The 25,494-nt window shown below is 41.1% G+C and overlaps 1 protein-coding gene across 2 annotated transcripts in view; it reads left to right on the plus strand.

Annotated features, from left to right (window-relative positions):
* LOC126106897 (nucleolin-like) overlaps positions 1–25,494 on the plus strand; it is a 56,911-nt gene that overhangs the window by 16,691 nt on the left and 14,726 nt on the right. For both annotated transcript variants that reach the window (XM_049913312.1, XM_049913311.1), the window contains exons 2-3: positions 12,383–12,431; positions 21,173–21,237. In XM_049913312.1, the coding sequence (XP_049769269.1) occupies positions 12,406–12,431; positions 21,173–21,237 (91 nt within the window). In that variant the 5' untranslated portion in view covers positions 12,383–12,405. The remainder of the gene's footprint in view (positions 1–12,382; positions 12,432–21,172; positions 21,238–25,494) is intronic.

Consider the following 25,494-nt stretch of genomic DNA (forward strand, 5'->3'; position numbering starts at 1 on the left):
ATTTCTGTGCCTGGTGTTGTCCTTACCCATCCGGATTTTATCGCAGAGCATTTCGCTCAACACTTTGCCCAAGCCTCTGCATCAACTCAGTATCCGTCCACGTTCCTCCACCTGAAAGAGTGCTCGGAACTACTGCCTTTGTCTTCAGTTTCTCGCTGCTTGGAGCCTTATAATGCCCCATTTAGCAAGTGGGAATTCTCCAGCAACCTCGCCCTTTGTCCCGACACAGGTCCTGAACCGGAGCAGATACATATCCAAATGCTCCAACACTTATCGTTGGCTGGCCACCGTTGTATACTAACCCTTTTCAACTGTCTGTGGAGCGAGGGGGTGTTTCCTACCAAGTGGCAGGAAAGCATTGTATTCCGGTGTTGAAGCCTGGGAAGCCACCTCTTCAGTTGGATAGCTACTGTCCAATTAGCCTTACCAACACCCTCTGCAAACTCCTTGAACGACTGGTGAGTCAGCAGCTGTTTTGGATTCTTAAATACCGCAACCTTTTGTCATTGACTCAAGGTGTTTTTCGCTGTGGCCACTCTATGGTGGATAATTTGGTCCACCTGGAGTCTGCTATCCAGTCAGCTTTTCCCCATTGGCAACACCTCATTGCAGTCTTCTTTGACCTGCATAAAGCCTTCGACACCACCTGGTACCACCACATCCTCCACCACCCTTCATGAATGGGGCCTTTGTGGTGGTCTGCCCATTTTTATCTGTACCTTTCTCTCTTGTCGCTCTTTGTGGGTCCAAGTTGGTTCCTCCTACTGCACCGCCCATTGGCAAGAAAATGGGGTTCCACATGGTTCCGTGTTGAGCGTCTCTCTCTTTCTCGTAGCCACTGATGGAATGGTGGTGGCTGCTGGGCTGACAGTGTCCCCCTCTTCGTATGCTGACGATTTTTGTATCTACATCGCTTCCTCCATCATGGGCGCTGCAGAACGCCCTCTACAGGGTGCAATCTACCGGGCGCAATCTTGGGCTCTGTCCCATGGCTTTTTTCGGTGTCCAAGTTGTGTGTCGTGCATTTCTGCTGTAGCCGTACAGTCCAACCACATCTGGACTTGTTCCTCGATGGCCAATCCCTCGCTTCTTGGGTCTGGTCTTCGATGCCCGGTTGACATGGCTCCCTCATCTTTCCCAGCAGAAGAGGACGTGCTGGTTGCTTCTCATTGTTCTTACATGTCTGTGCAATACCACCTGGTGTGCAGACTGCTCTATTCTACTGCACTTGTACAAAGTGCTGGTCCAGTCTCGGTTAGACTATGGGAGTCCTGTCTGTGGTTCTGCATCACCTTCGACATTGCAGATACTAGACCCCATCCAGCATCGTGGGGTACGATTTGCGACTCGTGCCTTCCGAACTAGCCCCGTGATTAGCCTTCTCGCAGAGGTGGGGATTCCAGTGCTGCGAGTTTTGCGCCAACAACAGCTGATATCTTATGTGCTCCACATTCGCTGCACCTCAAAGCACCCTGATTATGGTCTCCTTTATCCAGACACGGAGATCAGCCTCCCGTGGCGGCAGCCACTATGTGGACTTACCATGGCTGCCCGCATTCAGTCACTCTTTTCTGAGCTCCAGCACTTCCCTTTACCGCCTCTTTTCTCTACTCACGCAAATACCCCTCTGTGATGCGTCTCTTGGCCACAGCTCTGTCTCTCTCTCTCCATCAGTTCAAAGGATTCTGTCCCTCTGGAGGCCCTTCACCACCAATTCTGCTGCCTCCTCAGTTCATTCCAGGGTTCAGAAGTGATTTATACTGATGGCTCCATGGTTGCTGGTCACACTGGTTATGTTTACACCTATGTGAGACACACGGAACTTCATTCCTTGTCAGATGGCTGTAGTGTTTTTACTACAGAATTGGTAGCCCTCTTACGTGGACTGGACCACGTCCGCTTCTGCTCAGGACTGTCCTTCACTATCTTTAGTGACTCCTTGAGCAATTTGCAAGCTATCAGCCAGTGCCTCCCTCTCTACCCATTTGGTCATAGCTACCCAGGACTTGATCAATGTGGATGCTCCGTGGTTTTCATTTGGTCCCCAGGCCATGTTGGGATCCCTGGCAATGAACTTTCCAATCAAATGACTAAATTGGCTACTAACAGGCCATGTATTGCTATTGGCATTTCGGAAATAGACCTTCGCTTGGCATTACATCGTCAGGTTTTGGGACTTTGGAATGCAGAATGCACACTCTTTCTTCACCGAACAAGCTTAGGGCTATAAAGGATTCTACAACTATGGTGCGGTCCTCCTTATGGGCCTCTCGCAAGGCCTCTGTCGTCCTTTGCCGGCTCCCCATCGGCCATACTTGGCTGACTCATGGTTATCTCCTCTGTCGTGAGGACCCCCTCTCTGTCATCGTGGATCAATGTTAATTGTGGTTCACCTCTTACTGGACTGTCCCAACTTAGCCGCCCTCTGACGGACTTTTAGCTTTCGTGACTCGCTACCCCTGGCATTAGCTGACAGTGCCTCAGCAGCTGATCTAGTTTTGCAATTTCTTCATGGTGGCAGTTTTTATCGCTTTTTTTAAGGGTTGGACCTTCAACCTTATCGGTGGTTGGAGGGGATGGCAGGCCATCTTGCTCCCCCCTTCACCCCAATTGGACTGGCCTCGACTGGGTTTGGTGGTTCACCCCCACCCTCTGCCTTCCCACTCCTTTCATTATGGTGTCTGTTTTATCTTGAGTGTCTATCTTTCCCTCCTCTCTTCTTCTGCCTTCTTCCTTCCTTCTCTGTCAATAGTTTGTAATTTTTATGGCCATTGTAGCTCCCTCTTATAGTGGGAGGTTTTATTGGTTCTAGTTATTCCCAGGTCGGAGGGACTGATGATTGTGTAGTTTGGTCCCTTCTCCAATCCAACCAGCCAACCAATGAGAGTGATGGAAGTGGTGCAGGGTAGTCTGTTCCAGAGGCAGACAGGAGTGACAGAGTAGTAGTTTGCAAATTTTTTTCTTTTATGGATGGGCAGAGCTAGGGTAATAGATAAGTGAGACTTTGTGTTTTGATTATGATGAGATGTACATAATCTCTGCTGCAATGTGTGGGCTGTGTGTGCTCCGAGGAGCCAGTGAAGTAGGTACCGTGTGTGGTAATCACGTAAACTGCCTAGCCACAATCGACCCGACTAGCTGTAGATGTCTGATGCACTGAGATGGTAGACAGATATTGCAGTCATAATACACACAAGCAGCTGTAGTTGTAAATGTCTAGAGCTCTTATTACTCATGACACGTTGGATTACATTTCAGTAGAGCCACACAAAATTATCATTACTGTTACATGCAGTAGTGGGGGTCTGGTAGAACGAGTTATTGCATAAGTTTACATTTCACATCACGTGCCTCTTTACAAGCCCTAATCTCTATCTTGTATAAATATGAGGTGAAAGTTGGATACAGTAGAATCAGTCTGTAATCTGTCACAAATACTGATTCTCAAAACTTCCTCAGCAGTATTTTGTCAAAAGAAAGACCTCTTCCCTCCAAAGACTCCCAACTTAGCTCATGGTGCATTTCTGTAACACACTCCTACTGATATATCTATAAAAATCTAAGTACCTCAAAATTGTATTAACTTCTTCTTTAACGATATTGAATAAGGATACCGAACACTCGAAGAACTCGAGAAAGAATCATCCGGTCATTATGTGCTGTCACATTTTACATGTGCTACAGTTTTCCCGAACTCAACTGATAAATTGTCAGCTGTTTGCATTTGTTACAACTGACTCTATTACGTGTTAACTCCATTACTTGCTGCGTCAGAATGTTAACCTAGATGTTTAATTGATGTAACTAAGTCAAGTGAGATGCCATTAAAAGTTGAACACCACAGGAAAGTTTCTCCTACCCATCTCAGATGAATTGCATTTTACCAAATTTAAAGTGAGCCTCCATTCGTGGCATCAAATAGAAATTTTGTCCGAACTATCCAAAATTGCCCTGCAGTCACTCGACAACACTTTCGTCATACACAACAGCGTCGTCAGCAAACTGTGCCAGATTGCCGGCCACCATATTCGAAAGAGCTGGAACAAACATAGAAAACAGGAGCAGTCCCATCACACCTCCCTGGGGCACTCCTAACGTTAGCTGTGTATGTGACAAACAATTGCTAGCCATGGCAACACACTGTGCCATACTATACGGAGAGTCTATGATCGGACCACATATCTCAAAACCTATTTTGTATACCTGGACATTTAATAGTCTTCTGTGTGGTGTATGATTAACACTTTCCTTTTACCTAGTATCACAGAATCTGCCTTTGTCTTGTGTCCATGGTTCCCAGTATATCTCGAGTGAAATGGGTTTGAAAACTTTTGCTTTGCCTGACAGTCTCCACTTTGCGCAACCCGGTGCAAAATGTACGCTGTACAGGGTTGTGTGCCCTTTTAACCAGTGGTTAAAACATGCTGACACCATGCATATCACTCCTCGAACTTGTGTTTGCTTAAATAATGTGATATTATGAACCACAAGTAGGCAGATGTGCAGTGAGGACAGTGTAAGAACCTACGGGATGTGAATTAGAGGCACGTGTGAGTGAGTAGACACCATGTATGATCCTAGTAACTTACTTTTTACAACTCTCCACACAAGTCTATTATGTGCGAGTGTCTTCGTCTCCGAATAACTACCACAGCCTACATCCAATTGACGTGGTGTAATGTGCGTGTGTCTAGGTCTCCCTCCACAATTTTCACCTACCGCACTTCCCTCCATTACCAAATTCACTATTCCCTGATTCCCCAGCAGGTGTCCTATAAACCACTCCCTTCTTTTTACAGTGTTTTGCCATACATTTTTTTTCCCTGCGTTTGATTCAATACTTCCTTATTAGTTATTTGCTCTACTCGTCTAATCTTCAGCCTCACCACATTTCAAAATCTTCCATTCTCTTCTCGACCGAACTGCATATTATCTGTTTCATTTCCGTAAGAGGCTACAATCCAGGCAAATAGCTTCGAAAAGACTTCTGAACATTTCATATATATTACACATTCTGCATTTTATAGTCTGCATTTTATATCCTTGTCTGCTTCAGCCAATTCCAGTTATTTTGCTGCCCAAATAGGAAAACTCATCTGTTACTTTTACTGGCTCATTGTTTTATCTTCTCAGTGAAGCTGTGCTCTAAATGTCTTTTCTCCCCAAATCAGTTCAGTACCTCCTTATTGTTTACATGATCTACCCATCTCATCTTCAGAATTCATCTGTAGTACCACATTGCAAAAGCTTCTATTCTCTTCTTGTCTGTACTTTTTATTGACCACATTTGACATCCTTATAAGGCTGACTTCCAGGAAAGCCTCTTTTTTTTACTGTTGCCAGTATTCATTTTATACCATCTAAACGAAACCCCTTAATTTGACAAAGTTACAATCTTTTTACTTTTATTTACACTTGTTGAACCATCTTTATCTATTCTGTTCAACTTCTCTGTCCTTGCCATCTCTGAGAGGATTACTGCAAAGTTTTATTTCTTGGCAGAATGAATTTTTCACTCTGCAGTTGAGTGTGCGCTGGTACGAAATTTCTTGGAAGATTAAACTTCTGCGCTGGACCAAGACTCTAACTTAAGACTTTTGCCTTTCACAGGCAAGTACACTACCGACTGAGTTACCCGAGCATGACTCACAATCTGTCCTCACAGCTTTACTTCCATGAGTACTTCATCTCCTAAATTCCAAACTTCACAGAAGTTCTCTTGCAAAACTTGCAGGATTGGGACTCCAGGAAGAAAGGTTATTGTGGAGACACAGCTTGGCCACAGTCCAGGGATGTTTCCAGAATAAATTTTACACCCTGCAGCAGTGTGCGTGCCAATTTGAAACTTCCTGGCAGATTAAAACTGTGTACCAGATGGAGACTTGAACTCGGGACCTGTGCCTTTCGTGGGCAAGTGTTCTTCCGACTGAGCTACCCAGCCCTGCTCGAGAAGCTCAGTCGGTAGATTACTTGCCCACGTAAGCAGAGGCCTCGAGTTTGAGTCTCAGTCCAGCACACATTTTTAATGTGCCAGGAAGTTTCATTTTTATTTCTTGTCTCTGAACTTCAGTTCCCTTTCCAAATTTCTCTTCAGTTTCCGTATCGCTTGCTCAGTGTGCAGACTGAATAACACTAGGGATAGGCTGCAACTCTGTTTTACTAACTTCATCATCGCTGATTCCCTTTCTTGTCCCTCAACTCTTTTAGCTGCATTACAAGTTCAAGTTGTAAGTTAACTTTATGCTCCTTGTGTTTTATCTCTGCTACCTTTTGAGTTTATCAATGTACAGTAGTAAATTGTGGACTGTGCGAAAACTGGGAAAGAAGAGAATTGAAGAATTTGGGACCTAGTACTATAGAAGGATGTTGAAAACTAGGTGGACTGAGTCATTCTATGTCAAATCAACACACCTATTTTACCTCACCCTCTTAGATTTTGCTGAAAGTTGGTATACTTACAGTGGGCACTGAGACTAAGAAAAATACCAAATTTCAATTTTTTATCTCAAACCATTCCTGAAATATGGCTATGTAAACTTTTCAAAAACCAGCCAAAAATGTGTGAACGGACTTTTTTTAAATTGTCATAGGAGCTGCCCTAATTGAGCTAGAGAACTGGGAAAGGTGTCATTTTGCAGCATTTTGCATGCTCTTTCCAGGGATATACAACAAAACATAGCTTCTAATTAATAACATTTTCCAAAATACTAATTAATATTTTGATTTAATTTTTTTTACAAAAAGTACATAATTGAAAATTTTCAAAATATTTCCATAACTACTTCACACTATTGTAAATCACATGGCAAAATATAAATGTGGGATGATGATGGGTTCATTGTTAAAAAAAATATTCCGGACTCTTGTTTTTCACTAACAACCCTAGTTTGACCAAATTGACCTTTAACAAACAGGAATTTCTTTAAAATATACTGAAAGGTAAGTAAAAAAAATATTAGAAATATCAAAACATCACCGTATTAAACCAAACCTAATCAGCATATTTTATAATTAAGTTGATTGCTTATTTTAATTTCATACAACTTCACTAACAGTATATTAACCGATATAACAAAAACAAGAAATTGAGCATTTAACTACAAACTGAAATAAAGTATGAATAAGTACAAGTATTTACGTAATAGTTCTGGTCCATGATGTTTGAAATTGAACTATTAAATAAATTAAATATGTAGTGCTTGTGTTTGAGTAACAAGTATCTGTACATGCTAAATTTAACACAATAGGTACTAACAATAATTTTGAAACAACTTTCTGTAAAATATACATTAACACTAACCTGAGACAAAAATTAAGTTTTGAGTTGAAAGCAGTTTCCCAATAAATTGTCTTGGAACTTCACTTATTACATTTTAATAAAGCTGACTGGGTTTGGTTTACATCACTTTCATTAAGAATGTATGTTCTCCCTGTCAGAGTAAATGGGCTCACTTTTGTGAGAACATCCACAACTGACACCCACAGGACATCTGCACGTGCAGGATAAGAGAATTACTTAGCTGGTTCACATGGATGAAGAAAAGTTATTTTCACTTCATTACGTTCTTCGTTTTTTTCTAAAATGTACCCAAGCCACCAATTTCTGCCATATACAGTGGTGACTGCCATATACAGTGGTGACATAGCCTGATACATCTTGTAACTTCAGTTTGGTTGGTGATGTAGTTACTTCCCTCTCCCAACTCTGCATATCACCTGAGAAGTATTTGACTATTAATTTTGATGTAGTGTTCGGAATGAAAGCGTGAAATTGCTGTGTTCCTTTGATTGTAAATGCCTCTTCAAGTCGGATTTTTAGGAATATTTCTGAAGCAGCATAGTCTTCTTGAATGGAATATGCAAAGTCAACATTTGTGATATTATCTACTGCACATTCAAATAGATCTCATGCAGTTTGGATCTGATTTTGGTATGGCCTTTGCAAACTTGCACCAGCTGCCAGTCTCTTTACTGAACCCCCTACTCCATCACAAGGCCCTTTCCCATGTGCTGTGGCTGAAAAGTGCCACTCAGCTTTTATGTTGAAGTCTTCCTCATGAAGGCAAAGGTTCAGGAAGTTTTTCTTATTTTTATACTGAGCAGCAGAACCGTCAGAATAATAGTATATCTTTTTTGGAATCTTTTGAAATTTATTTGTTAGATATGAAATTGGCTTCTTTTGAATGGTGTAAACCGCAGTTGTATTGTGCTCCAGGCAATCAGAAACAATGACAAAGCTCATATGCTCAATTTTGTCTTCCTGTTTGTAATATATAACAAAAGGATGAATGGTAATCTGTTGTCTTGTCCAGTGGAAACTCTGAGCTTCATCCTGTAGAACTATACTATAATTTTCTGAAAAATCAGATATGACAACAAATTCAGATTCCATAAGGTTTTCTCTTGTGGAGTTAAGGAATGTTCATTGTTGCTTGGCAATGAAGTCATGCCGAATCAAAGTCGACATCTTACTACAAAATAAATCTATGAATTCTGAAGAAGTTTTCTGAACAATTTCCAGATTACATCGGTCAGCTGACATCCAGTGTCAGAACTGAACTTGTTCAATTAAGTTTTCATGAAAAGAGTCTTTTAAAATTTTACGTATGACAGTTTCTCCTGGGCAGTATTCACAGTTTCCCATGTTGCAATCAACTGATGATGGGTTTCAAAGCATTTTTGCAATGCACTGCTTATAATTGTTTAAGCTGCTGTTTGTTACTGTGTTTAGTTTGGCATTTTCTATCATTAATTTTATGTTTTGGTGAGTTGTGCACACGCAGGCAGTGTGTGTGCCACTCCGGCCAGCTAATACACAATGTTTTGGTCTCAACTCAGCAAATTTAGAAAAACCTATTTTTATGTTAGGAAACTTGTCTTTAAAATGCTTGTAAGCTTCTTTAAGGTTACACAAAATAAGTCTTTTTAATATTTTTGTTTTGTTTCCCCTTGTTTCTGTAATTATCACACAATCTTTAATACCTGGCATTGCCCTGCTAACTTCATCATTTTCATAAAATGAATGTGCAATTTTGACAGTTTTTGTTGGTAAACACTTCCATGGTTTTGGGTTTGGACCTTCCATGAATCCTTTCTCTTTCAAAATTTTTTTGTGCTGCCGAACAATGTAATTAGGAGCATTAAATTCCCTCATTATTTTCCTGACACTTCACTTTTCAGGTAAACTTGAAACAATAATTAGTTTTTTTGCTCTACTTATAGAATTTTTAAAGTTTCTTTTAAGATTACAAGAACAGATTCATCAGTATCAGTATCTGACGAAGAAGTTTCAGGAGCAACAAAAAATTTACGAGTCATTGATGAGATTTTCTTCACTTTTGATTTGGCGTAATGCCTAGATGTTAGTTTTCTCTTGTCAATTGGGGACTCACCTAGTTCTTGAAGTGTTGTGTTAAATGTTTTAACAGCTGCTGAAGTTGGAGTGAAGTCAGAGTCTTGGTCTCGGGTGATTACCTCTGATCCAGAATTTTCTTCTTCAACACTTTCATCACTGATGGACTCTGGTGTATTTTTCAGTTTGGTTACATCTTTCTTACATTTATCACAAAACTTGGCAACACTTGGTATTTGAGGAAATAATTTGGGCATCCGTGTTGTGACATTTCTCAGTTTTTTTCTGTCTCTAATAAAATGATTTGACTTCTTCAGTGGATTACAACACTGCACTCTTACAGCACTGCACTTTTTACTTGGTTCCATATTTATACAAAAACCACTTATCTGTCCTTCAATGTATAGATTTACTTGAAAATGAACTATTAAATATAATAGATACAGACTGGTCAACACAGAGGTAACAATTGATTTGCACTAAAACCACAGTGCACAATAATGCTGTAGGCACACAAAGCCTTAGAAGGTAACAATGCAGACTACATCATCTCAACAATGGCTCCAGTCTCTGAATTATTGTACAGACATCAAGCCCTATGTATGCAGTCCTCTACTGACGTACTACCTTAAAGATCAGTTTGGTCAAACTAGGGCGGTTAGTGAAAAACAAGAGTACGGAATAATTTTTTTTAACAATGAACCCATCATCATCCCACATTTATATTTTGCCATGTGATTTACAACAGTATGAAGTAGTTATGGAAATATTTTGAAAATTTTCAATTATGTACTTTTGTAAAAAAATTAGATCAAAATATTAATTACCATTTTGAAAAAGGTTATTAATTAGAAGCTATGTTTTTTTTGTCTATCACTGGAAAGAGCATGAAAAATGCTGCAAAATGACACCATTCCCAGTTCTCTAGCTCAATTAGGGCAGCTCCTAGGGCAATTTTTTTAAAAAAAAGTCCGTTCACACATTTTTGGCCAGTTTTTGAAAAGTTTACATGACCATATTTCAGGAATGGTTTGAGGTAAAAAATTGAAATTTGGTATTTTTCTTAGTTTCAGCGCCCACTATAATTATACTAACTTTCAGCAAAATGTAAGAGGGTGAGGTAAAATTTTTATTTAAAGTGTGTTGATTTGACATGGATGACTCGACTGTGAAGATAAGGAACGATAAGGTTCTCCACATAATCTTCGAGGAATGGTACGGGAGGAAAACACTGACAGCAAGTAGGGAGCTGTAGAAGGTAAAAACTGTGGAGGGAAGACAGAGATTGGCATACATCAATAAATAACTCAAAATGTTGGGTGCAAGTGCTGCTTGGAGAAGAAGAGGTTGACGCTGATGACTTATTACCTCCAATAACTTTGTAATTGGCAAATATCATTGGCAGGGTAAGGCAGTGTTGCTGGCTAGTACGTGGCATTCCACTTTCTTGTGCAATCAATACGAATCACTCCAAGTTTGGCTCCCCCTCTACCCGTGTAATCTTGCACCACTCGGTGAGGCTGTACATGTACCTAGTCGACACGGCGAGCCCACGGAGCCCGAGAAACAGCTGTGACTGGCAGACAGCTAGTCTCTACCACTCGACCGACTGAAATGTCAGTTGCAAAGTTATTTTAATCGAACTGTAATAGCTGAGAGTAAAGATGATCCTAAAACTGCAAATTTTGAAACATGCTGAAATGTACCACATGGGAATTTTAAAAAGTGGAACAAGGGCAATGGCTGCAACAGAAAAAAAAGGTAAAGAGTGAAATTTTCAGTCAGTAACAAAACAACAGAACATCTCGCAAACCTTATATATTTGTGTAGACATATGATGCATTTTGTAAACCAGACAGACACATACAGGTGAATTTAACAAATTGTGATAACTTCATTGCAAAATTAAAAAGAAACTGTGATAGACATTTGATGTACGGTAAGAAACACTGAATGAAGTAAGGTAAGAAATACCTCAGATTTGGCAATATGATAGTGAAAACAGTTCTTGTATGTGGCTCTGAATATTGGACTCTTCTCTAAAGCCAGAATAAACAGCACACAGATGAGATTTTGACACACACTATGGGGCATTGTTCTGAGGGACAGATTCAGAACAATGGCATATAGAAAAAGTGGTTGATGGCGTACAAACATACCAATCTAAATAGCATGACCACGTAAGTAGAAAGACAGAGAATAAGTTACCATTTAAAGTGCACCAGTAAAAGCACCAGGGAAGTAGGGTGGAATAATCGGTTTGTGAAGTTATAGAATGAGAGATTACTAATATGTGTGAATAATTTTGATGTACTCTATAGTTATATTTTTGCCCGTGCTGAAAACACTTATTTTTGGACAGTAGTTTGATATGTTCAAGCTTTCAGTAACTTTCAAGGAATGAACAAGAATTTCATTGTCCAAAATCCTCATATTCCCTCGAGGATCTTTGCTAGTTTAAAATATACAGAGGTTACATAGTGCCAAAAAATAGTTGTCTTGTCGATTAGCTTCAATGGTCAAAGCTGACGAGTTGTATCATATTCGTCACTACTTCCAGTAACTGTATTAAGCTCCTGCAAAAGATGAAGAATGTATGTACTCTGTGACAGATTACCATTGACTGCCAGTCCCTGAAATCTGGGTTGCTGATGGAATTGAATGTCAGTGTGGGGCGGATTGAACTACTGTGTTTTGTTGTTATTAAGAATTAGCCTATTAATAGTGGACTGGAAAATCTACTCTCCAGAATGTGATTTACTACATTATTCACTACGTGACCTTAGTCTGTTACCATTATTCTTGTACCATATAGCAACAAACGAAAAAACTTTAGACGTCGAGTACTGTTGAAGACAAATAATTAATGTGTGTTAGAGCTAGTAGTAGTACTAGTGTGGAACTATGTTACTGTGTACTGGTCAGATGGCAGCTCGTTTGCTGTTATGTGAAACTGTAAAGCAACCTGTGGTTTGTATTATTACTGTGATATGTAATACTCAGTTTATAATTGCTCTTCACTTATTTCAGGTGCTGTGGTGATTTACACAGTCATGTTTAGAGACAGAAGATTGACAAAGTAAGTATTATGTGATTCTAGATGCTCCCTTTGCTGAAATAATGTAGGGAACTCTATACGTGCTGTGTTTACCACTAAGTGGAGAGCTTTTTTAATCACACTGCCGTTATTGCCTCTTTATTGACTGAGAAAATGGTAGTGCAGTACTTCATACATTACAACAGTGGGACTGTGTTATTTGTCATCAATTTAGGAGCACAGTTTGTTTAAAGTAGAACACTGATGTTTCAAACTGCACAGGAAAATTTAGTTCCCATTGTAACTGACTGACAGCAATCGATTAAGTTTCGGATGTGCACTATACGCCCGGAGTGACTGTCCTCAGTGTAACAGCAGGGTTATTTTAGTTTGGTGTATAAGTTTGTACCATTTTTTCATAAGTTTAACATACACAATAGATACACATAACAGATACTTAAGTCATCAATAGTATATTCTCCTTCACTATTTATAACAGTCTGCCAACAACGGAGTAACTTTCCGATTCCTCGATTGTAGAAATCACATGATTTTGAGGTGAAGAACTCGTCGAGCCGTGGTCGAAGAGCATTTTCATCGGGTAAGGAAGTTATTTGAAGATTGGTAGGTAGCAGAAAAGGTGAAAATCTGAGGGCACAAGATCACGTGAATTATGTGGGTACGGTATGACTTCCCAACACAACTCCCAGAGTGTTTTTTGTCACCTCGCATAGTCTTCGTGGGTCACTGTTCTCGGATTGCGTCTGCAAAACATCTCAGTTGTTGACAACAGACCTCAGGGAAGCAGTTTGTGGTATACTACGCCATCTCTGTTCCGCCAGATGCATAACATTACCTTTTGTGGGCGCACACAGGTCTTTGTGTGGGGAGTTGCTGCTTTGCTCGGCCATTCCTTTCTTTTCCTTATGTTAGCATAAAGAGACCATTTGTCATCACAAGTAACAATATAGAACAGGAATGTTCAGTGTTTTCACGAACCAACTAATGATGAGCAGGCAGAGACGCACATTTGGCCACCTACTGATTTTTGTGATTTTGGCTTAGAGCATGCGGTACCCGCACACCTGATTTCTGAACCTTCCGCATTGCGTGCAAATGCCACACGATGGTGGCATGATCACAGTTTATCACATTTGGCAGTTCTCGAGTACAATGACGTGGATCATTGTGGATTAATGCATTTAAACTAATGTCAAAGTGAGCCTCCTTAAAATGAGAGAACCATATTCTTGCTGTGCTCTTTCCAGTAGCATTGTACACAAAGTGCAAATGTTTTAGGCTACCTCCGCTGCTGTCACTTCTCTATTGAACTCGCACAGAAGAATATGTTGGAAATCTGTCTCCAAATGACAAAGTGACAGTATGTAAACTCAAATGGCAACAGTGAACTACAGATAAAAAATGACAATTGATAAATAAACCCATAGCAACTGGAATATCAACATGCAAACCAAAAATGCTATGAACTTATGCACCAACAATATAAATAAGAACCAAATATAGCACCATGACTGATGTATTTTGAAGGTAACTGAGTTGACAGAGAGTGTTGAGTTCAAATGGTGATACAATTGTAAGAGTACACAAATTCGAGAATTCTGTCAGGTTTTATGCATATTACATGTTCCTGAGTCCACTGTTAAGTTTTGTTTGTTTAGAGGAACTGTCATAAAGGCAGAAAATGTAATCATTGCCACTGTTGGCCTCAGAAATTAGCCAGTCCAAAATGTACAAGGAGGCCCTCTCCCCCCAGCACACGCACACACACACACGCACGCACACTGTGCAGGCCCCCCCCCCCCCCCCCTCCCCACACACACACACACACACACACACACACACACACACACACACACACAGATATTGGTGTTTACTATTCGACTGCTGCAGATGTGCTTGCTTCTCAGACTCAGATGTCAGTAACAGAATGGTTTTTGAGAGGTGATAACATTCAACTTTCTCATTACCCAGGAGCCCCAGTCTAAACATTCCGATACAGTTTGACAAATGATTTTCTTCTATAAGTCATCAAAGTCGGTGGCAGTTCTTCTGTTAATCTTTCCTGTGATATTGAAAATTAGTTTCTTGATCACCGGCTTCCATTCCCTAAGCGTCCCTATGTATTTTGTGCTGTGTTCGGAATGAAACAACCCTCACATTTTTGCATGTGCAATGTCTTGTTGCTCGGGCTGATTTGTAATGAAGATAGCATGCACAAATACATACTAAATAACTGAAGGCACCTGCCGGGTTCTCCTAATTACTATTATTTTTGTGACAAGTAGTATGGACGATATCTTTGAATGTGCCACTGGAATTATGTTACAGTCAAACATTAGAGAGGCCAGTATGTTATAATTAATGTAATGCACTCACTATTGCTACCTGTGCATACAAAATGTTAGAAAACAATTTATTTATTTTAACATTTGAAATTTTTGTTTTTTATTAATATTTTATTTTCTTATGTAGGTAATGGTTTGAAAATGAATGCAAGCTTTTGAAACAAGTCACTGTTAAAAATTGTATGTACTGGGCCAGAAATCTAATTAAATAATACGTGCCTTTGCTGTTGCAGTCTGCTTTACAGACAAGATTTCTTTTCTTCTGGGATTAACTGTAAGGTTGCAAAGTAATTGGAACACCTCATATATGAAGACATTTGTTTGACTACCTTTCTGTTTTGACCTGCTTCAAGCTATTCCTTCCCCTCCACCCCATGGAAGGAATTATTAATTCTGTATCAGCAGTACTAGACATTTTGCAAATGAGAATAGCAACAGTATGCAATGAAAGTTAACATTTTGATAAAGTAGATGCAACATGGTTCAGTCACAACAAATTATGTTGTCAATTACTTTCTGCCACACTGGCAGCCGTTGTATAGGTCAAAATATCCCTTTACTTTGCTTTTGTTATTGACTGGTTTTGACTGACAGTGTGAAAAAAATCTGGTTTCAAGCAAGATGAGAGGGTTCTGGAGGGTTGTGGGAGGCAAAATCGTAAAACAGTCTTGATGTAGATTTGATTTCAGTGTACTACTTATTAATTTTTCTTCAATTTATACTCTTGAAATAACTTTCAGTTGGTTCATATAACTGTGAAGATTTATTACATAACAATGTACAGGTATCCAATCTTAATGGAGAGATCGTTCACACTAATAAAATGATCTTCTGATATTTTACAGAAGTATTCACAAGTATATTGTTGAAGAACATCGTCACTGACAAAAATCTTATGGTCGCTCAATCCGAGGCTTCCCATAAGCAGTCTGTGCAGTGTCAGAAGCTGCGTACCATGCCTGCTGTGATGTAAGGGCATCTGCGGCAAACTCTAACTGCCACATGCTGCCCAAAGAGTACCACAAACAAATATTAAAATGCAAAACAAATATTTTACCTACAATATAATATACTACATACAAAATATTATTTGAAAGTGGATTTTAATTACTGAAATGTTTAGAGGGCAAGTGCTAAAGAAAGGGAAGAGTTTCAAGTACCTGGAGAGCATAACAGAAGTTTGTGTTTAAAATAAAGAGATAAGTGAAATGGGAAGGTAAGCACACGGATTCCTGCAGAGCAGAAAATGCAAATCTTATACCAACTGTATTACTCTCCAATACATAAGTATCTGAAACATGTGTAATGAAGAAAAGGCAGGGTAGGATTTGCTGGTACGGATAGAGTAAGGAATGAGGCGGTGAGAGAAATAATGAAGGAGAACCCCTAGCAAGAGACAATATAAAAGGTAAAATTAAGGTGGTACATCCATGTTAAGAGAATAGAAGTTAACAGAATACAGGGACAGGCTCGTGAAATGACAATACCAAGCCAGAGACGGAAAGAAATGGAGAGGCAGATGGGTCATTGGGTGAAGGAATTGTGAAGAAGAGATGAGAAGACTGGGCAGTGTGGAGAGGGAAACATGGTGTGGGGATATGATATGATGGAGAGGCCTGTGTTCCAGATAGTCCCAGCCAGGGGCTGTGGACTGTAGATTATGAGATTGAATGTTTTCGCTGTGAGGCCTTTTTCAACATATTTTTTGAAACACTTAACATGTGTAACATAGTTAAATTACAAAATACAAAACATCCACTGATTGCTAATTCCAAAGAATAAACATATTTGGATTACAGTCCCAACACTCATCAAATTGCTTAATGGTAAAAATGATAGGGGTTGATTTATGTGCAGCAGAATTTAACACAATTAGCATTACAAATAGTGGGATATAGTTAAGGACAGCATCATGTAAAATAACAAGTGGTTCTTGAACTGCAGTGGCAATTATGTAGTGTACCACTTAGCAGTGAAAGAGTATTTCTGGATTGTATTCAGTGTCACCTTGTAACCAAGGTGTCATAGATCTCAGTGACACATTATGCTCTGTAAGATTCAAACTAATGTTACAGTAATCCAGAAAGTGATACTGCCCAGTGTATGAGCGTGAGCGAGGGAAAGAAGAGGATTTCGTTATTCTGTAGGATGCGTTTGCAGGGAAGTCGTGCCAGTATCTTCTCTTAACATAGGAATAACTGACAGTAACATAATTATGATGATGTGTTACGATGATTATTAAATGGCTAACACTTTTTTGTGTGACAGGTTTGCTGTTATGACGGTCCACAGTCCTAAAACTGTTTTGTTGCAGCTCTGCACTGCAGTGCATCCAGTGTACAATTACTCCAGCCTACACCTGTTTGAACCTTCTTACTGTAGTCGAGCCTTGGTATCTCTCCACAATTTTTACCCATTGTAGTACCCTCCATTATCAGATTAACTGTTTGTTGGTGCCTCAGGATTGTCCTATCAGTCTCTCCCTTCTATCAGGCCAATCATTCAGTGATGCTCTCCTGTCCCTCCAGCATTCTTCTGTGGCACCACATTATCGTGTCTCTATTGAAACGTAATAAAGTTGTAACATTCCTTGCTGTTATGTAATTCACCTGACCGTCACCACCGAGGAAACAATATTAATGGAACTTTCTGATATTTGTCGCTAGACATTATAAAGCCAGTTGATACAGTCCCCATTAGCATGTACAATGTGTATTTTTGAGGCGGCACTAGTGATCGAGATGAAAACAGAGTACTTCTAACAGACATTCCATAGCTTGGCTGTGACACCAAGTTCTCAGCACTGTAATACATAAGTGAAGTTTGGAAGGTAGGAGACGAGGTACTGGTGGAATTAAAGCTTTGAGGATGGGGCACGAGTTGTGCTTGGGTAGCTCAGTTGGTAGAGCACTTGCCTGCAAAAGGCAAAGGTCCCGAGTTCATGTCTCGGTCCGGCACACAGTGTTAATCTGCCAGGAAGTTTCATATCAGCGCACACTCCGCTGTAGAGTGAAAATTTCATTCTAAGTTGAATATCATTGCACAAGCACTACAAACCCTTCAATAATAAAATCATAATACACACATCAAAAAAAGTTTTGCATCACCTCGCTTCCCATAACTCATGAAGATAGACATGGACTGTGGATACTGAATCACAGGCACAGTCCCTTTGATTGTTCAGAGATGTCACTAAACCCACCCAAAGATGTAAACAACCATGCATGAGCAGCGCTTATTAGACGGAGAGGATCTGACAGCCAATCAGTTCCCCCATTCCACTAGCAACAAGGTACACGGCTCGTGTTGTCTGTAGTTCAACCTTGTCTAGATGGTCAATACTGTGGTTTGATCGTGTCCGTGTTGTTACTTTGTGTCAGGAAGGGCTCTCAACAAGGGAAGTGTCCAGGTGTCTCGAAGTGAACCAAAGTGATGTTGTTCTGACATGGAGGAGGTACAGAGAGACAGGAACTGTCGACAACATGCCTTGATCAGGCCGCCAAGGGCTACTTCTGCTGTGAATGACCACTATCTACAGATTATGGCTTGGAGAAACGCTGACAGCAATGCCACCATGTTGAATAATGCTTTTTGTTCAGTCACAGGACGTCATGTTACGACTCAAATTGTGCACAAAAGGCTGCATGATGCGCAACTTCACTCTCAATGTCCATGGCGAGGCCCATCTTTGCAACCCCAACACCATACAACGTGGTACAGATGGGCCCAACAACATGCCAAATGGACCGCTCAGGATTGGCATCACGTTCTCTTCACCAATGAGTGTCCCATATGCTTTCAACCAGACAATTGTTGGAGATGTGTTTGGAGGCAACCCCGTCAGGCTGAACGCCTTACGTACACAGACCAGCGAATGCAGCGAGGTGGAGGTTCCCTGCTGTTTTGGAATGGCTTTATGTGGGGCCGATGTATGCTGCTGGTGGTCATGGAAGGCACCGTAATGGCTGTACGATACATGAATGCCATCCTCCAACCAATAGTGGTCCAGAAAATAATGTACCTGTAAGACCTCCACCTGAAGCTGAGCCCGTAGTATCTCAAACATTAGTTAATGGTACGTAAAATCATGTCAGTATAAAAAGAGACTGGACATATAATATATCTACATAAACTACAAATTTAAATCACAGTTGCAGTTCATCATCCGCAATGGGTATAATGAATGGAACATTAAATTCTAATATTCCATCCTTTATTTCTGATATAGCTAATACACATTTCCAAAATTGAAGTAACCACGTATGCCCACAATGTGTCCAGGTTACAGATTATCCTGTTCACTTTCCCTGGGAAAAGTTTGTCAAGACACATTGGCAGTATGTGCTGTACATCAGTCTTAGAGAAACCATTTTCTCCAGCAACAAGTATGACAGCAGCACAGTGTTTTGTATGCATATTGACATGCGTCAACAGTGGAAAGGAAGCCTACTTTGTCATATTCCACCAGACTGTGCCATGGGGACTGTGAAGAGGACACACCTGGAGCGCTAGGGGATTTGAGTCTCACCATTAGCAAACATTTCGCTTGCCTCCCCTAATATGTGGAAATGTACTTTGTCACCTATTATTAGGACCCTGTTTCCGGACAGTTCTTTAAGGGCAGTCAGAGATTGCATTGGATTTGGTTTTGTCACAGTCTCAGAGGTCTTTTGGATTAGCTGTTTTTCAGATCCTTCTGTAGGGTTCTGAGAACATAACACTGTAGTGGGTTACACAAATGGCAGTGACACATTTTCAAATGGAGTGCAGAGTGAATGTTATTGATGTATTCCTCTCTGTCTCAACATTAAGCAATCTTTATACACTTGTTACAAGACCAGACCAGAGGCATTTTCTAGAAAGTTGCTAATTCACTGGAATACTGTATTGTGGCTAAGGACACTCCTGTAATGTATACTATTAGAATGGTAATGGGACAATAGCTGTGTCCTACAGCAGAGCCACTACTAATAAATGTTTCAGTTATGCCGGTGAGATGAATTTTTTTCCACTACTCTGTAGCTACTGAATCAGCTGCCCTTCTGTGGGTGTGTAGTATGCGCATTTGGTATAAAGAAGAAGCAACAACACAGATGACACTGTGTCATCAGGCTTTAGTGCAGCAAACTGGTAATTGTAAAGCCTGACTGTGGCATAGGTTGGGGAAGATTATGCAGCGAAATATTTATCCTCTTCATCAGTAAATTATTACACAAAAATAAATGGAAATCATTTTCTCGTGACAGCTTCTGTTCAGTAGAGAATTTCTGGTGTGTGTGTGTGTGTGTGTGTGTGTGTGTGTGTGTGTGTGTGTGTGTGTGTGTGTCTGTGTCTGTGTCTGTGTCTGTGTCTGTGTGTGTGTGTGTGTGTGTGTGTGTGTGTGTGTCTTTCGTTCCAAGAATGGTCACCATTTAGCCAGTACATTTGACATTGATATCTTGAGCAGAATGACCTCCTCTGTGCCAACCAGCATGGATTCCGTAAACATCGATCGTGTGAAACCCAACTCTTACTTTTCTCACGTGCCATACTGAAAGCTTTGGATCAGGGCAGTCAGTTAGATATTGGGGACCTGTACCAAAGAGGACTAACAGGGAATATTGAACGTATACAGAGAAGGGCAGCACAAATGGTCACAGGTTTGTTTGATCTATGGGAGAGTGTCACAGAGATGCTGAAGAAACTTAACTGGCAGACTCTTGCACATAGATGTAAACTATCCCAAGAGTTTTGAGAACCGCCTTTAAATTGTGACTATAGGCATATACTGCAACCCCCTATGTATTGCTCACATAGGGATCGTGAGGGCAAGATTTGAATAATTACAACACAAAAAGAAGCATTTGATCAATTATTCTTCCTGCACTCCATGTGTAAATGGAACAGGATGAAACCCTAATAATTGGTACAATGAAATGTACCCTCTGCCATGCACTTAGCAGTGGTTTGCAGAATATAGCTGTAGATAGACATAGATATTCACTGAGAAAATGTTTTCTTTCCACATCATAACAGGATGCTGCAGACTCAGATTGTGATTATGCAGTGCAGATTTAAGATGCAGTAGTGACCTTTTCTCCTTCTATTTTATGTTTTTTTTCATTTGAATAATGCTTTTACCGTCCTTAGGACTTGAAACTTGAATCTTTTCTATGACACTCACCACACAGAGGAGGATTTGAGTGACAGATAGGGACATTGAAAGAAGGCATTTAGATATTGTCAGCTTCCATCTCAGATTTTCCATTGTTTGATACACCAATTCTGTATGTTGTCGAATGTAGCTGTTCTTCACATTTCAATTTTGGGTTACTATTGCCATTGTTAACCACATGTGTTACAAGAATTAATTGCACTGATACTCATTCTCACTCAGTACTTAAATGTGAATTCTCTATCTCTTTTTTTTTTCTGCAGTGGACCAGCAGGAAGAGGCAGAGGAGTGTTTCGACCTTCAGGCTTAAAACCCCGAGGTGCAAGAGGTAAGAGGAGTCTTCTTGTACCAGATTTCAAGAAAAATATTCAAAAACAGTAATATTTTCAAAACAGTATCTTTAAATTTGTAACATTTGTTGCCAGTTCATATTGAACATTTTTTGAAATATTTCAACATTAAATATAATATTACTTTTAGATATGGAAGGGCTTCAAGAAATATTTATAGTGTTACTTATAGTGTTTGTAACCTTTGTCACCAAAATTTTTTAGGCTACTGTGTGAAATTCAGCAAGCATATGGTCTTGCACAGACAAGAACTTCTCAATATATACATTAATTTCTTCCTTAGGATTTGCTATCATTACACAGAGTGACCTCCTCAAAGCACTGTCTGGTCAAGTTGAATTTCTTCCCAAATGGCAAAATCTATTCTGGGAAAATCTGTCTTAATGATTCACCAGTACCATCTTTGAGGTGGAGGTCAATATTGAGGAAAGTGGCTTGTTGGATTGAGTATGAGTAGGTAAAGCAAATTGGGGAGAAGTTGTTGAGGTTGTGGAGGAATGTGGATAGGGTGTTTTCACCCTCGATACAGATCACTAAGGTGTCGTCATTGAATTTGGTGAGGTGTTTGGGAATCTGGGTGTTTAGGAAATATTTCTGTAGATGGCCCATGAATAGGTTAACATACTATAGTGCCATGTGGGTGCCCATAGCCATAACCCGATTCATTTGTAGGTAATGCCTTCAAAGGAGAACTAATTGTGGGTGAGGATATAGTTGGTCATGGTGACTGGGAAGGAGGTTGTTGGTTTGGAGTTCATTCGGCATTGGGGAAGGTAGTGTTCAATAGCTATAAGGCCTTGGGCACTAGAGATGTTAATGTAAAGGGAGGTGGGATCAACAGTGATGAGCAAGGATATTGTGTGGTAAAGGAACATGTACTGTGGAGAATCAGTGGATGAAATGGTTGGTATCTTTTATATAGGAGAGTAGATTGTGGGTAGTAGGATGAAGGTCTACAAGAGCAGAGATTCCCTCAGTGCAGGCACAGTAACCCGCCACAGTGGGGCGTCCTGGGTGGTTGGGTTTATGTACTTTAGGGTGGATGTAGAAGGTAGGAGTGTGGGGAGTCACAGGGGTGAGAAGAGATGGTTCTGGGGAGTAGTCCTGGGATGGACCTAAGCATTTAAGGAGAGACTGGAGATCCTGGTGGGTTTCTGGAACGCTGTCACCGTGCAGTGTTTGTAGGTGGATGAATCTGACAACTGGCGGAGTCATTAAGCCAGGTAATCCTTGGCAGTTCAAAACAACAGTGGTGAAGCTTTTGTAAGCAGGTCAGATTGTAAGGTCATGTTAAGTTTTTAGTTGGTGGGTTGTGGTTCTTCCTGCAGATGTAAGGTTAGTTTGCATGCTGAGGGATTTGGGGAATGATGGTGAGGCAAGGTTTGAGATTAAGAAATGCTGGAAAGTTAAGAGGAGGTGGTTTGGGGGCAGTGGAGGTGTATCACGGTTGGATAGAGGGGTGAACTGAGTCAGGCAGGGTTCAACGTTGGTCTTTAGTTCAGTTTGATTGGTAGAGTTGGTGGTGAATGTGTTACCACTTTAGGGACTGGGAAAAGGAGAGAAGATCTGTAACAAGTCCTGCATAATTGAATTTTGAAGTGGAACAAAATGTGAGGCCTTTGGAAAGGACTGATACTTCTGTGGGGCTAAGGCTTTGGAGGAAAGGTTCATGACTGTTTCAGGTCTGTTTAGGTTCTGTGTTGTGTTTTGTGGTGGGAGGGAATTTTTGAGGGTAAGGTAAATATAGTAGGTCTGAGAGGCAGGGTTTATCAGCTACAAGGGGTGAGGGGGAGATTTGGAGGTTGTTGGAGAGGTGGTGGATAGTGGTAGTCCAAGGGAGGAGTAGGAAGTGAGCAGGGTGGAGAGTTTTTTGAAGTGGCATTGTGAATCTTGCTTTAGTTCCTGGAGGAGGACACCACCTGAAAAACTCTTTATCCTGCTCATTTCCTACTCCCACCTTGGACTACCATTGTCCACCACCCTTGCAAAGTTGACAAACACTGTCTCGCAGAGCTACTACATTTCCCCACCATCAAAAACACTCCCCCATCTCTACACAGAATCCAGAACCTAAACAGACTTGAAACATAGTCATGAAACTATCCTTCAACAGCCTTAGTCCCACAGAAGTACCAGTCCTTCCCAAAGGCCTCTTCTTTTGTCTCACTCAAGTTCAGTCATGCAGAACTTGTTAAAGACCTCCTCTCCTTGTCCTGGTTCGTACAGTGGAAACACTTTTTCACTACCAACCCTACCAATCAAACACAACTAAAGACCAATGTTGAACCCTCCCTGAATCAGTTCACTCCTCCATCCAACCGTGATCCCCCACCCACAGACTGCCCCCTTAACTTCCCAGAATTTCTTAATGTCGAACCTTGGCTCACCATCATTCCCCAAATCCCTCAACATGCAAACTAACTGTATATCCACAGGAAAACCCACAATCCACCACCCAAAAACTTTTTTCAAACCTTATAATCCTACCAGCTATCAAAGGCTCCACCATTGTTGTTTTGAACTGCAAGGATTACCTCGCAGGAGGACTCTGCCAGCTCTCAGATTCATCCACCTACAAACTCTGCCAGTGACCCCTTTCCAGAAATCCAGAAGGCCCATTCCAGAACCTCTGCCCGGAGTCCCTCTCTCCCCTCACCCCTACCACTCCTTGTACTCCTACCTCTTACATGCTTCCTTAAGTCCATTAACCCAACCAACCAGGATTGCCCTTTTGCAGGCAGTTACTGTTCCCCACTGAGAGAATCTCTGCTCTGATAGATCAACATGTTCAGCCTATTACCTGCAACCTACCCTCCTATATAAAAGATACCAAGCATTTCATCCACCAACTCTCCACAGTTCCTGTTCCTTTACCACACAGTACACCTGCTTGTCACTATTAATGCCACCTCCTTTTACACTAACATCCCGAATGCCCATGGCCTTACTGCTATTGAACAACTACCTTTCCCAACACCTGACAGATTCCAAACCAACAACCTCGTTCCTAGTTGCCACGACCAACTATATCATTACCCATAATTACGTTTCCTTTGAGAGCATTACCTACAAACAAATCTGGGGTATGGCTAAGGGCACCTGCATGGCACCATCCTATGCCAACATGTTCATGGGCCATCTAGAGGAATCCTTCCTAAACACCCAGTATCCCGAACCCTACACCTGGCTCATATTCATTGATAACATCTTCGTGAGCTTGACGAGGTTGAGGACACCCTATTCATATTCCTCCACAACCTCAACACCATCTCTCCCATTCACTTTACCTACTCATACTCAACCCAACAAGGCACCTTCCTCAGTGTTGACATCCACCTTAAAGACGGCTACATTAGTACCTCTGTCCATATCAAACTTACCATCCACCACAATACCTCCACTTCGACAGTTGCCACCCATGACATACCAAGAAGTCCGTTCCATACTGCGTAGTAACCTGTGGCCATTGCATCTGTAGTGATGATTGGACCCTCTCAATATATACTGAGGGTCTCACTGAGGCCTTTACAGATCGTAATTACCCTCCCAACCTTGTACAAAAACAAGTCTCCCGTGCCTTATCTTTCCAGTCATTCACCATCTGCCAAAGTCCCACCATCCAGCCACATAGGAGCATTCCCCTCGTGACTCAATACCAACCAGGACTGGAGCAACTGAATTACATTCTTCGCCAAGGTTTTGACTACCTCTTGTTGTGCCCCAAAATGAGAAATGTACTACCCACTATTCTTTCCACCCCTCCCACAGTAGTATCCTGCTGCCCACCAAACCTACACAATATCCCCATCCATCTTTACACAACCCCTGCTCCCATCCTCTTCCCTTATGGCTCATATCCCTGTAATAGAACTTGATGCAAGACCTGTCCCATACATCCTCCCACCACTACCTATTGCACTCCGGTCACAAACATCACCTAGCTCATCAAAGCCAGGGCTACGTGTGAACCCAGTCATGTGATCTAGAAACTAAGCTGTAACCACTGAACTGTATTCTATGTGGGCATGACAATCCACAAGTCGTCTGTCCGCATGAATGGCCACTGGCAAACTGTGGCCAAGAAACAACTGGACCATCCTGTTGCTAAGTACATCGCCCAACACAGCATTCCTCATTTCAGTGACTGCTTCACAGTCTGTGCCGTCTGGATCCTTCCCACCAATACCATCCTTTCTGAATTGTGCAAGTGGAAACTTTCAATGCAATATATCCTA

Source organism: Schistocerca cancellata, chromosome 10 (assembly GCF_023864275.1).
Source record: "Schistocerca cancellata isolate TAMUIC-IGC-003103 chromosome 10, iqSchCanc2.1, whole genome shotgun sequence".
In the NCBI taxonomy this organism is placed as follows: Eukaryota; Metazoa; Arthropoda; class Insecta; order Orthoptera; family Acrididae; genus Schistocerca; species Schistocerca cancellata.